The 14,382-nt window shown below is 38.2% G+C and overlaps 1 protein-coding gene across 1 annotated transcript in view; it reads right to left on the reverse strand.

The window, feature by feature from the left end:
- The window catches only part of LOC141522414 (Fanconi anemia group M protein-like), a 141,099-nt gene extending 128,558 nt beyond the window's left edge, over window positions 1-12,541 (reverse strand). Inside the window, exons 1-5 of the mRNA XM_074235849.1 lie at window positions 11,922-12,541; window positions 10,424-10,596; window positions 7,990-8,067; window positions 3,554-3,712; window positions 470-598 (exon numbers count right to left, since the gene is read on the reverse strand). Coding sequence (XP_074091950.1) covers window positions 470-598; window positions 3,554-3,712; window positions 7,990-8,067; window positions 10,424-10,596; window positions 11,922-12,456 — 1,074 coding nt within the window. The 5' untranslated portion in view covers window positions 12,457-12,541. The remainder of the gene's footprint in view (window positions 1-469; window positions 599-3,553; window positions 3,713-7,989; window positions 8,068-10,423; window positions 10,597-11,921) is intronic.
- Window positions 12,542-14,382: the final 1,841 nt, after the last annotated feature.

Raw genomic sequence — 14,382 nt, forward strand, 5'->3', positions numbered from 1 at the left:
ACTTTCTATTCTCCTTCTGCTTGTTCAATTTTGAGATCAAAATGTGTATGTGGAATGTCTGTTTTTTATAATGTAAGTACTTTTCAGACTTTGCCCATCAGAATGTCTCCCTCTACAATCTATTACACATACACATGAGAAACAAAAAATATCCACACCCAGACTCATATTCAAAGGGACATGCTCTATATGCAGACTAAATATTTACTAGTACAAAATTGCCTAAAAGAAATAAAATCCAAGATCCCACTGTACATAATACATTGACTGTACAAAAACACCAATTTGATAACAAAAGAATTAAAATTTAACTGAACTAAAAAATTAATTCATTTTAGTTATTATCAGCATATTGTCAGTGTCTAAATCCTAATTCATTTACAGATAATGTAATTTTTAAAGCAAAAATTCAATACACCTATACATTAACTTACATTGAGCACATATAGATGTATTTTTAAACACTTACCAGAATATGAGATGACTTTTTCCTAAAAAGATCTCTTGCTAAAATTAACTGATATTTTGTAAGATTGGGTATATCCTGTCGTATCAGAACATTAACTCTAATCAAGCGACTAGCAAATGCTTCTAAAACCTGGAGATTAAAAAAAAATTACATAAAGATATTTGCTAAATATAGCAGGCATATTCAGACCTCATTTTCATATATGTTCACTAATTTCCTTACACTTGACATTGGTTCAATTTAAGTGTAAAATACAATTAAAACATTTAAGATTTTCAAATAAACACAAAAAAACAAAGTGGCCATAGAAATTAGATACAATAGAAAAGCATAAGAATTTTGGTACTAGCATATTAAACTTATCATAAACTTAAATTAAAAAAAACTGCTTTTTTAACTTCCGCATTACTATGAGGACATCATCATCTTTCAATCACCCATGCTTGCAACCGAGGTGTCATATTTAACTCTCACCTCACTACAACCCCTTATCTAATCAATTGTCAAATCATGACAAATTTCTACCTTTGTAACATCTCTCATAGATGTACCCTTCTCTCCTCTATGCCATCACATTAATACAGGTCTTCATCCTTTTTTTGTTTTTGGCAGGGCAATGGGGTTAAGTGGCTTGCCCAAGGCCACACAGCTAGGTAATTATTAAGTGTCTGAGGTCGAATTTGAACTTAGGTATTCCTGACTCCAGGGCCAGTGCTCTATCCACTACACCACTTAGCCATTCTTAACTGTCAAATTAATCTTCCTAAATGCAGATCTGACTGTGTCCCCACCCCCTTTCAAATGACCATGTCAATCAACTCCAGTGGCTTCCTATCACCTCTAGAAATAAATATAAAATTTACTGCTTGGTCCCTCCAACCCATCCAACTTTCTTAAACCTTATTCCAGGAGCGGCTAGGTACCTGGGTTCAAATTCTGTCTCAGACACTTAATAATTACCTAGCTGTGTGGCCTTGGGCAAGCCACTTAACCACATTTGCCTTGCAAAAAAACCCAAAAATAACAAAAAAACCTAAAAAAACAAAACAAAACACCTTATTCCACACCACTTTCTCTGTATTCCATTGGCCCTCTGGCTCTTCTTGCACAAGAAATTACATTACCAGTCTCCAGTTATTTTCAGTGATTGGAATACACTCTCTCCTTCACTCTACCTATCTTCAAGTCTCAGCTAAAATTCTAACTTCAATGAGAAGTCTTCCCCAATTGCCCTTTAATGTGATTCCCTCTGCTGACAATTTCTGAATTATCATACATGTGTGTATACATACACATTCATGTACCTACATGTAGGTATATATACAGATATGTAACAGGTTTATTTATTGTTTTCATTTTGCAAGAACTACTTATCTTTGCCTTTCTACCTTTGATATTTAGTACAGTTCATGGTCACACAATAGGTGCTTAAGTGATGTTTATTAGGAGACACAACATTTTCATACATTCTCTTTTTTTTATTTTATCTATGAAAAAGTTCTTGCAGAGGCACCTGCAACCCAAAGGTCATAGGTCTTGACCAGAACCAGGCTCCAGCACATTCTTCTGGTAATATATATGAATTAGACCTAAAACCACTATTCTCTGTAATTAATAAAGGTGACTCCAGACTGTAATAAGTAATCAATAAAAATTTAGGAGGATTAATCCTTTTCTTCTCATCTTCTCTTGTCCTTGGTCCCACTCCAAACCTTCGGGAACTACTGTTCTGTAGTGAACAAACTCCCTTTCATCCTGGACCTCTCTATCACTATCTTTGGTACTCACTGGGACCTAACTCCCCTCTAATAATACAGAATGCCTGGCCATCCTTTCCAGAACTAGCTATACTTTTACTCACCCTTACTGATCCCTGAAGGAGATTCTAGATACTCATTACTCCCCATCATTACTTCCAGACTCAATCTTTGCTTCCTTCACTCAATAATCTGTTGAAGTATGTACAATTAAATTTTCTAACCAATCAAAATTATGGTAGTTGTAGAATACTAAGCCCCCAGGTCATTCTCTTTCCTTTCTAAAGGACTTCAGCACTTCCACATAAAAATTCCCTTTTCCAATGAAGTTAAAATTGTAAAGATGTCAAAAAAAAATGACAATTTTTGGAGGGGTTTCAACAGTGCAAGCACATTAATGTACTAAAGGAGTCAAGAAATTCCAGTCTCTTTAGAATTTTGACCTCTACTCCAAAAATCTCTAATATACATACACACACACACACACACACACACACACACACACAGACACATACAACACATGTACTAAATAAAGATAAAAGAAAAAAATATTTTATAGCACTATTTTTTTTCTCTTAGCAAAGTACTGGGAACAAAGTGGATGCCCACCAATTTGGAAATGGATAAAAAAATCATGGCATTTGGGTGTAACAGAATAATATAATATTATAAGAAATGACAAATTAGAATTCAAAGAAACCCAGAAAGACTTGTATGACTGATGCTGAATGAAGTAAGTAGAAGCAAGACAACAATTTCTTTTTGTTTTGTTTTGTTTTGTTTTGGGGGGGTTAAGTGAGTTGCCAAAGGTCATACAGCTAGGCAATTATTAAGTGTCTGAGGCCGGATTTGAACTCTGGTACTCCTGACTTCAGGGGCCAGCACTCTATCCATTGCACCACCATGCTGCCCCCAAGACAACAATTTCAATGATGACAATAATATAATTCAAAAGTGCTTTCATTTACACCAGAAATCTGATCAATATGAAGACCAATCATGTCTGGAAAGACAGATAACTAGAATTAAAAGTCTGAAGTATAAATCTATTTGACATTGATTTTTTTATTTGTTTAATTATACTTATCTTTGACAAGTTAAGGTCTCTATGAATTTTGCGAGACATGACAAAGATTAAACAGAAGAAAAAGAAGTTAGGAAAAATAAAAAAAAATAAGTAATGTTATTTGTATATTGGAATGTGTTTGTTAATCATTTTTAAATCTTGCATTTTTTTCCAAAGTCAAACAGTAAATAAAAAAACCAGTGAAAAATGCCACGTAACAGAAATTTAGGAATTTAACAGTCACAAAAAAAAGTCACTTACCTGTATATATGTATTCTGAATTGTAACAAGTTCTTCTCCTAGGGGAACTACAAGTTTTTCAATTCGTCTTTCATGAGTGAATGGCAAAATATCTGAAGAGTCTTCAGAGCGAAGCTCTATCTGCCCAATTAGTAGGTTTGAAACAACCTGTTGCACAGCCTATATACAATATTAACAATAAAAAAATCACAACTCCATGAGACTTGAGTTGAGACTGGATTTATTACAAGAAAAATGAACATGCATGTAGAACTCCTGTACCAAGTATTGAAGGAGTTCATAATGGAAACAGAAGCTTACATATTCCTGAGTTGGAACAAGGTGGGGAAAAGTGGAAGACAATACTTCTCAAATGGATGTGACATGAAAGAAGGGAGCAGTAGGGGTAAGGAAAGAAGTAATCACATGCTGAGTGGAAGAAGAAAGGTGAAAGGGAGGTGAACATGCTTAAATAGGATGCCAAAAGCAGCCTTCTTTTCCCTTGATAACTGCTAAACTATGAAGATGTGATGGTTTGCTTATCCATAAGGGTCCTAGGTACACAGTTTATCAGACTGGTGTGAACTGTTTGATGTTGGTTTTATAGCTGGTTCAACTCTCAAGGTCACACTGTGAGAGTACAACTAAGGGTGCAAGTAACAAATTATGACAGCTGGGGGAAGAGGGGTGGCCACCCCAAGTCCACTGTCTCTGAAAAATAAGGCAATTCAAGAAAACAAGGTGTGTTAAAAAAAAAAAAAACACCTGACAAGAACACAGAGGCCTTAGACTCTTCAGAGGAGTGATGATTTTGATTCCAGATTTGAGCATCTGGAAAATAGCCTCCAGACCATCCAGACGGCAACTTCTCAACAGATGAAAACTCTGGAATCTCTTCTTTCCAAGAGTGAAGATCATGACCAACAGCTGGCCAGTCTCCAGGAGCACCTTGAAGGCATCACAGCCTCCCATGGACTGCTGGATGTGGATAAAGATGGCCTTGAGAGTACCGTGAGAAGCCTGGGGGAGTCTCAGCTCTCCCTCTACAACGATGTGGAGGACCTGAAGAGAAGCGTGAGTGAGCTTCCCAGTGCCGTGGACTCTCTTGAGAAGGTGCGGAAACAGGTCCACACTCTGCTTGAAAAAGACCAGGAGGACAGTTCTCTCCCACCTAACTATCTAGAAAAACTGGCATCCCTGGATGACTTAAAGTCCTCCTTAAACCAACTGGAATCAGACCTCAAAATGGTTAGGACTGCTGTGGACAGTCTGGTCGCTTACTCAGTGAAAACTGAAACCAATGAGAATAATTTAGAGGCCACAAAAAGTTTATTGGATGACCTGAGGAGTGATCTGGATCGACTATTTGTGAAAGTTGAGAAAATTCATGAAAAAATCTAAACGAGTTATCGATGCTGGTGTGGAATTTCAAAGTCCCCCCCTTCCCACCCCACCCCCATCTCTCATATCCCTTTTTGTAAGGAGCAATAGGCACTCATGGAAGCCCCTGGGCATTTTCCGATGACCCCTTGCCAACATGTTTGATTTATTTGCCATTCGTAGGCTATACTTATGAAAACAGGGCTATGATTGCTTCATTATTTTGTATTGACTTTTAGCTTTCTCCTTGAAGGGCCCCCATCTTCAGGATTCCAAGGTTTCTTCTAAAAAGATTTTTCAAACCTCACAGAAGGTCGAGAATGATTTCAGGTGACAATAAACAGGAACAGATTAGCATTATTAGCCTCAAAGGACCATCTTGGCCACCATTTTTTTTACTCAAGTCATAAAAAAAAGAATGCTAAATTAAAATTGTCCTTAAGGAAAATAAATTTGGTTTTTTGGTTTGATTTTTTTTTTAATGGGCATGAGGGAAGGCCCAAGTTTTCCATGAGATGTCAGTCACTTATAGTCTTCCACTTTTAAACTAGCTGGAAACCAGAAACATCAGCACAATTTAGGGGGAAAAAATTATTACAATTCCTAGTTTTTTGGGGTTTTTTTAAACTACTTTACCTCCCATAGGTGCTTTCTCATAGTTTCTCTTTCATCCCTATTCTTCCCACCCCCATTCTATACATCCTCTAGTGATATCAAAGGTAACTATGCAAGACTCAGAAGGCTTCCAATGCCAAGATGGAGCATCCACACTGAGTAATCCTGAACCCATCTGTGCCAAATCTTCTAGATGGGTTATCAGATAACTCTTAGACTTAGCAGCCCAGGAAAGGGGTCTGATATAATCTTGAATCATATCCCAGGAGCAGCACAGAGGAATGGGCGATCCCTCAGGTATGCAGACCAAATGTCTATAACCTATTTTTTTTAAAAGTTTTTTTTAAAAAATGATACTCTTGGGGATCTGCTAACAGTGAATTCCTTGTCTGTCAATGGGGAAAAAAAGTATGCACTGAATTTCATGTCATTGTTTGCTCTGTCCCCGAGCTGCCCTATTCCTGACAGTCTGTCCTGTCCTGTCCTTCCTTAAAGCCATTTTGTTTTTCCTCCATTGGGAGTAATTTCAGATGTTCGTTTAGTTGACTGTGAATGAACTGTATGGCTTCTTTACAGTATTTTTAATTCTTATTAAACACTTTGGAGCTTTGTAAAAAAAAAAAAAAAAAAACACCTGAAAAGAGTTACAAGACTTGATGCTGAGTGAAATGAGCAAAACATTGCACATGCAGAATATTGTAACATTGCACAATGATCAACTATGATAGACTTAACTCTTCCCAGTAGTACAATGATCAAAGACAATTTAAAAAGACTTGCTGATGGAAATACTATTAACATCCAAAGAACTGATGAAGTCTGAATGCAGATCAAAATATTCTATTTTCCCTTTTTTTGTTTTTCTTTCTAGTGATTTTTCTCTTTTGTTCTGATTCTTCTCTCAAAACATGATCAATATGAAAATATGATTGTACATATGTAATTTGTATCAGGCTGCTTGCTATCTTAATGAGAGGAAGGGAGGAAGAGAAAAAATTTGGAACTCAAAATCTTATAAAAATTAAGTTTTAAAATTATCTTTACATGTAATTGGGAAAAAATAAAATATTATTAATTAGAAAAAATTATAGCCAGATTAAAAATGTTTTTAGAAGATTGATATGGGACAGCTAGGTGGACAGAGCACTGGCCCTGGGGTCAGGAGTACCTGAGTTCAAATCTGGCCTCAGACACTTAATAATTACCTAGCTGTGTGGCCTTGGGCAAGCCACTTAACCCCATTGCCTTGCAAAAACCTAAAAAAAAAAAAGAAATTGATATCACTATCAGAAATCCAAAATGGTTTTTCAAAACACTGAAATTTCTCACTTTTAGAATGCTGATGAGCTTACCCACCCTAAGTATCAGCTATCAAATCTGTAAAAGTATACCAAATTGATAAGTTGATTGCTTATGATAAACTATTTTTATTCATCTATCTGTTTCCACCTTTGTTTCAAGGAATGGCTAGATGGAAAGAGGAAAAGATTATAGAATCACAGATTTAGATTAGATCTGGAAGGAATCTCCAGTCTTTTAGACTAATCCCTTCATTTTACTAATAAGAAAACAAGTCTAAATAGGTTAAGTGACTTTCAAGGTAACATTCAAATCCAGGTCCTTTGACTAGAGTGATAGAGTTCTTTCAACTATAGCATGTTGCCTCCTTGGATACAGTAGTTTATGAAAGTGATACAAAACCACAATTTATCAATAAAATATGATTTTAAAATAATTTGCCAGAAAAGGCATATTATAGAGGCAGACTTCCCCAGGGCATCCTTAATGGAGGAGGAGAGAATGGAAAGGATAGGGGATGGGGGGAAAAAATGAAAAGCAATGATAAAAATTATGAGATTGTGGGGGGGGTACAATCCCTATAACTCCAACCGACAGAAAATGCAGCACAAAAATTATTTAAGGCTATGTACTTAGGTCAGATTTGAGATGATGCAACAGGTACAAAGCTGACATTACTGTAACTATCTAAAACATTTTGTTGTGTTAAATTTTAAACAGTTAAATAATATCTCTTCCTGGCATATAAATGCATAATAAACTAAGTGAAGAGACAAAACCCTCAAAAAAGGATGAATTAAAAAACTATTATTCTGGGTGAAAAGTTACCAACTCAGAGAAGTTAGGGAATGTTTCATGAAATACAGTATTTTTAAAAGCAAAGATAACTTTCAAGGCAGGGGCTCAGTCATCAATAAAATAATTTAAATATTAACCTTTTAAAATAGAAATGGCAGAAGCAAAAAATTAATTGGCTATGAAAAAGGCTAGATTTACTCATGGGTATTGCAACAAATTATTAAGGGAAATCAGAGATGTAATGAAATGTTTCTGTAATAATCATGTCTATCTATATGTTCCCTGGTGCCACTATTAAAGGTTGGATGAATCATAAATGGCAATTCTCATGTATTTATTAAATGGAAAAAAAAAATCACACTTACCTTTATGTCACTGCCAGGTGTGGCACTGAGAGCCAATATTCTAAAGTGTTTTGTATATTTAATTAGTTCCCTTACCACCTGAAAAAAATATTTTGAGTATATGTAATTAAGCAAACATTAAAAAAAAACTTTGTAAATAATATTTTAGGAATATGTAGTCTTTCATTAAAATGTCATGATGATATAGGTTAATGTCATACATACATTAATAATCAAATCCATACCTATTATTCAAATCTTATTCTTGACCCTTGATTATGGCTTTCACTTTTGAGAAAGTGTTTCTGCCAAATATTTTTTTTAAAACACTTTTTCTTATCACATTCATGTTTTTCTAAATATTGACACAAGTACTACCACTGGTTTTCCAAAGAATGTGTTTCTTTTGGGACACTCTAGGATACATGAGAAAATTACACTGAATTGTTTGAGCTTTTAAAGGTAAAAAGTAAATTCTAATATCAGAGTTCTTTTTTATTTACAAGATTTAATTTTTGAAAAAAAAACAAAAATTAACATCCTATATTTAGATCCACTGGCACGGATGTCAAAACACTATCAATTCCAGAAAATAATCAAAGAATTTAAATACAAACCACCCTAAATTTCTGTTCTCATTGCTTAATTTGAAGTGTGGAAGTTAATGCAGTGAATCTAGATTATTAAAGGTTGTCATAACTGCAGAATATAAGCTCTGTTATATCCTACTAAACTGGAAAGACTGAGTATGAATGGGATGGAGTATGGATTACAAAACTGTTATATGAGGATCAATCTAACTAAATTTTAAGGTTCATTATCACGTTGGCAGAACAGTAATTAATTTTTCAACCATAACTCTCAAATACCAGATACTAAGTCAGAAAGGTTGCTATACTTATCAGACACTACACTGATGAAATCACAAGTCTCTTAAGTATTTAAATAAGAAGTAAAATATGAAAATGTCAGCTTGTCAAATACACATTCTTTTAAAATGATGCCTAAAAAGCAAACTGAGCTCAGTTTAAGGATCAAAGTACAATTCTTAATATATTTCTTAATAAACATATATTTCTAAATAAATGGTCTGATCTCAGCAGCAGCTATTCAGATCATATTTATTCTCACAACTTAAAATTCCTTAAAAAAAAAGTACTTAAAAACCTTAAATAGAAATGACCACACTTATCAAATTTCAGAGTCCCTCTAGACAAACCTTCAGAGATCATGGGCCTTAAGCAAGGAGCTTATAAACTGTAAATTTAAAAAGCAAGGTAAACTCTTTTTGTCCTTCCATTCATTTTCTTTTTTTTCTTCTCTGCAAGTCCTTTCAAACTCATTCTGCTTTTTAATCTCATCTATACATTGATGTCAATTGTTTTTGGAAAGCTATACCAAAAAGTATTAAGTTCAGAACTCATATCATAAAATGAGTATTTTAAATGCAATTGAAAAGTCATTTTTAATAATCAATTTTTACTCAAAATTAAGTAGATTTAATAACTGCTTATGATTTTTTAAAAATAGGGGGGTTTTTTGCTCTTCGTTTTCATTTTCTTTTTCTTTTCTTTTTTTTTTAAAGGATTTTACAAGGCAAATGGGATTAAGTGGCTTGCCCAAAGTCACACAGCTAGGTAATTGTTAAGTATCTGAGGCTGGATTTGAACTCAGGTACTCCTGACTCCAGGGCTGGTGCTCTATCCACTGCACCACCAAGCCACCCCTGCCCTTCAATTTCTAAGAAGACCACAACATCAGGGAGACGATACCATGACAAGCCAATGATTTGGATTTGAGTGAGGGGGTGCTGTGCTAAGTCACCAGTCTCACTTTCTCCTCCAGAGTCATCTGGGTCTGGTGGCCAGATATGAATCAGGGCACCTGGAGATGAACCTGGATGTGAGGCAATCAGGTCCAAGGTCACACAGCTAGTAAGAGTCAAGTGTCTGAGGCAGGATTCTAACCCCTGCCCTCCTTAGAGCACTGACCTTGGAGTCAGGAGGACAAGAGTGCTATTAGGAATTCCACTGATTACTATGTGTCAGTTCTATCTTAATAAAAATCTGCAAAGAAGAGAAATTAAGACACAAAATCTCCAAGCATGATCATCTATTACTAAGACTAGCAATTGCCAATAAGTAAGATTCCTAAAGCCCCTCAGTGACCAAGAAAATAATGGCAATCCCTGCTCTCAGAGTTTATATATTATAATGTTAAAGATATAATATTGGATTGGTATTGGACTGGAAAGTCCCAAAGACAGTAAGTAAAAACAATAGAGTAGTCAATAAATACATACTTTCCAAATATTAGAAATGACTACAGCTTCAGAGAAAAAGGGGAGAATGAGGGTGAATGGGTAAGACTGGACCAAATGTGTCCATATTTCTATCTACTATGCCATGCTACCTCTCTGATGGTGATGACCCCAAAATACTAACAGAATCATTACCTGGCAATAAGCATAGTTTCCAAGAGCTTTATGAGCTTCATCAATAACAAGACACTTAATTTTAACAGCAGGACAGACTCCACGAGAAAGGTCATTTATCATGACTTGAGGAGTGAGAAAAAGAACTCTTTTATTGTGCCATATTTCCTTCCTGATGAAAGCTTGGGTACAACCTGCAAAAATAAGAACAAGATTTTAAATTGTTACACTTAATAAAATATGGAGGAGAAATGATCCATTTTTCATAAGGATTTTTTCTTTACTAACTGACTTTCAACTTAATTCAAGATCTCAAAGCTCCACCTCAGAGCCTAATTGTCAAAGTAGATGTTCCATAAGAGGAGAAAAGACTTGATAAGAATGACATTAAAAGGAATGACAAAGGAAAAAAGTCTAAAAGTTAATTTTCATTCAAACATATGGTGAATGGAAATCTAGTCACAACATAGGATCAGCTTAATAGCTGACCAAAACAAATCTAAGGTAAGGTCATAATCTCTTCTAGGCATCCTAGAGTGTAGGTTTGGTCTTCTGAGGCAGAAATAAGACCTCCCCATTCCCACTCACCACCATCACCACTCTATAGCTATAGATCCAATTTTCTTCTGGATCTTCCCTTTAAACTCCTGTGTGGACTTGAGCCAATAACTTTACCTCACAATCTTTTATTCAGATCTGTATTGTAGGTAAGGAAGCAGTAAGGAGCTAGTGAATTAAGAGAAGATACTATATCTATACATCTATATAGTCAGCTACTATGACACGTCAGGGATCTTTCTAGTTCCCCCTGAATGCTAGTGCATTCCCTCTAAGATTATCTTAATTTATCCTGTAAGGTTCTCTTTTGAACATGGTTGTCTGCTTATCATCTCTCCACTTAGATCCCAAGCTCCTGGAGGGCAGGGGCTGTTTGTTGCCAAGCTCTGTATCCCTGGGGCTTGGCAAAGTGCCCAGTCCTACTTTTTAAAAGGTTGACTGAATGAATCAAGTAGGGGCTTAAGATATAGTTGAGCGGGAGCAGCTAGGTGGCGTAGTGGATAAGGCACCGGCCTTGAAGTCAGGAGTATCTGGGTTCAAATCCGAACTCAGACACTTAATAATTACCTAGCTGTGTGGCCTTGGGCAAGCCACTTTTGCTCTGCAAAAACCTTTAAAAAAAAACAAAAAGATATAGCTGAGTGTATCTGGAACACAAGGAAGGCTAACCTCGGCAGAGGGGTGAGGCCAACAAAGGCAGCATTTTGTTGTGCTGAAAAAAAGCCTAGCATACTTCTTGTTTCTAGAGACATTTAGAATAAAAATCCCAGGGAGCCTTGCTTCTTTTTTGGTTTGTTTTTTTAGGTTTTTTGCAAGACAATGGGTTAAGTGGCTTGCTCAAAGCCACACAGCTAGGTCTGAGGGCACATTTGAACTCAGGCCCTCCTGACTCCAGAAGAGCAGCATTTTGGTAGCAACAGGCCTGATTTCTGCAGTGACCGGCCCCAGCCCTCCTGGGTACCTGTCATCTCGGCCATGTGGCGCTGAGGGATGCCCATCACCCGGGAGCAGGCCTCGATCTGCTGTGCGACCAGGGGCTTGGTGGGGGCCATGAAGACCACCTTGCCGGAGGGGAACCAGCGGTAGAAGTTGTACATGACGACGGCGGCGATGAAGGTCTTCCCCAGCCCCGTGGGCAGGCACACCAGGGTGTTGCAGAGGAGAGCGGCCTCCGAGATGCGCAGCTGGTAGTCCCTGACCGGGAAGTTGGTGGGATAGATCCACAGGGCCCCCGCCGCGGGGCAGAAGCCGCCGTCGTCCGGGGGCCCGGGGCAGGCCGGCTGGCCGCCGTCCCCGGAACGCCGCTCCGCCTCGTACGCGGCCACCAGCAGCACGTCGTCGTCCGGCTCCGGCCCCTCCACCCGCGGGGCAGCGGCCCCCAAGTCGGGGAGGCCCCGCGGCCTCCCGGCTCCGCAGCCGCCCCCGGAAGAGGAACGAATCGAGCGCGTGACCCTGGAGCCCCATGTCTGGAAGAGGGTCCTCGGGCGGCCGCTCATGTCGACGAAGCTACATGGCTCGACGCAGGCTCGGGGCGGCGGCCGGGGGATCAGCAGGTACTCGGGGAGCGCGGCCTCACGGAGCGGAAAGCGAGGGAGCCGCGGCCCCGGCCGGCCGGCCGAGACTCAAAAGTGCCGCGGCACGCAGGGCCTCCGCCGTGCCATTGGTCCGCGTCCCGAAACCCCGCCTCTGAGCGACGGCACGTGACGCAGGCGCACAGCCGTCGCGTCCGGGCCCCGCCCCGGAGCTTCCCCCGGAGCTTGCCCTTTAACATTGGCCTGTCAATCATACGATGCCGAGACTTACGGGGCTATGATTAGCATACTGAACAGCGCTGATCGTCTCCCTCCTAAAGTGCCTCTGTAATTGGAAGGTTTCATGGAAACTGAAGAGTTCTTTCTTTCTTTCTTTCTTTCTTTCTTTCTTTCTTTCTTTCTTTCTTTCTTTCTTTCTTTCTTTCTTTCTTTCTTTCTTTCTTTCTTTCTTTCTTTCTTTCTGCAAGGCAGTGGGGTTGAGTGGCTTGCCCAAGGCCACACAGCTAGGTCATTATCAAGTGTCTGAGGTTGGATTTGAACTCAGGTACTCCTGACTTTATCCACTGTGCCACCTAACCGCCCCCCAAAACTGAAGTTTTGATAAAAAAGGATGAATTCATCTTCTACCCCTACAATCACTGTTGGCAGACACACACACACACACACACACACACACACACACACACACACACACAAACACACAGAGCCTAAACTAGAAATGACTCTTATTTCCTCTAGCATAAATATATTTACAAAGTTTTACCTGTATTTAAATTTGAAATCTTAAAACAATCCTCTGAGGAGCAGCTAGGTGGCACAGTGGATAGAGCACCAGCCCTGGAGTCAGGAGAACCTGAGTTCAAATCCTGCCTCAGAGACTTGATAATGACCTAGCTGTGTGGCCTTGGGCAAGCCACTTAACCCATTGCCTTGCAAAAAACAAAAACAAAAACAAAAACAAAAAAAACAATCCTCTGAAGAATAGCCAATTTGCAGATAAAGAAACAGGTTGACAGAAGTTAAGTGACTTGCCAAGGTTCATCAAGCTCACATAGCTAACATATAAACCTGTCCTGTGCTCACAGAAAAACCTGATGGACTGAAACTTTTTATTTCATTAAATTATTTCATTAAAGATTTCCCAAGGTTTCCCTCAGAAACCTTCCTCTCTACTTTTCCCATTTAATTTCATTCCCCTTCCTAAACTCTATTCCAGTGGCATTGGTGGAGCTAGTAATACAGAACATTCCATCTCCTGCTTTTATGCCTATGAATAATGGATGAGTGGTTTCCAAAATTTATGTAGCAAAGTCTCCCTTCTTGTCAGCATAAATAAATTGTAGAACATTCACTCACTTTTCACAAAATACTTAAAATTAAGAAGTTATTAACAAATTTATAAATAAATATTTTTAAGTTTTTTTTTTGTAAGGCAATGGGATTAAGTGGTTTGCCCAAGGCCACACAGCTAGGTAATTATCAAGTGTCTGAGACTGGATTTGAACTCAGGTACTTCTGACTCCATGGCAGGTGCTCTATCCACTGCGCCACCTAGTTGCCCCAAATATTTTAAACTTAGGATAAAAATAATGCTTTCCTGGCCACTGTTTTCAGTACTGGAATCCTCCTTGCTCTTCACTCAGGAATCACTTGTTTTTTGAAATTTATAATATTCAAATTTATCACCAGGATGAAATTCTGGTGATCCTTATATGCTATCCCCAACAAATTTCTTTCTCTTTTTCTTAAAAAGACATATTTCTGGCTCACACAGCCTTCCCAATTCCTGTCTTCATAGTAGACTTCAGTTCAGTAGAGGAGTTCAGTTGATAGTCCTTCAACTATCCCAACTTTTCATCTAATTCAACCAACCCCAAGTCCATCATTCTT

The sequence above is a fragment of the Macrotis lagotis genome, chromosome 4 (assembly GCF_037893015.1).
Source record: "Macrotis lagotis isolate mMagLag1 chromosome 4, bilby.v1.9.chrom.fasta, whole genome shotgun sequence".
In the NCBI taxonomy this organism is placed as follows: Eukaryota; Metazoa; Chordata; class Mammalia; order Peramelemorphia; family Peramelidae; genus Macrotis; species Macrotis lagotis.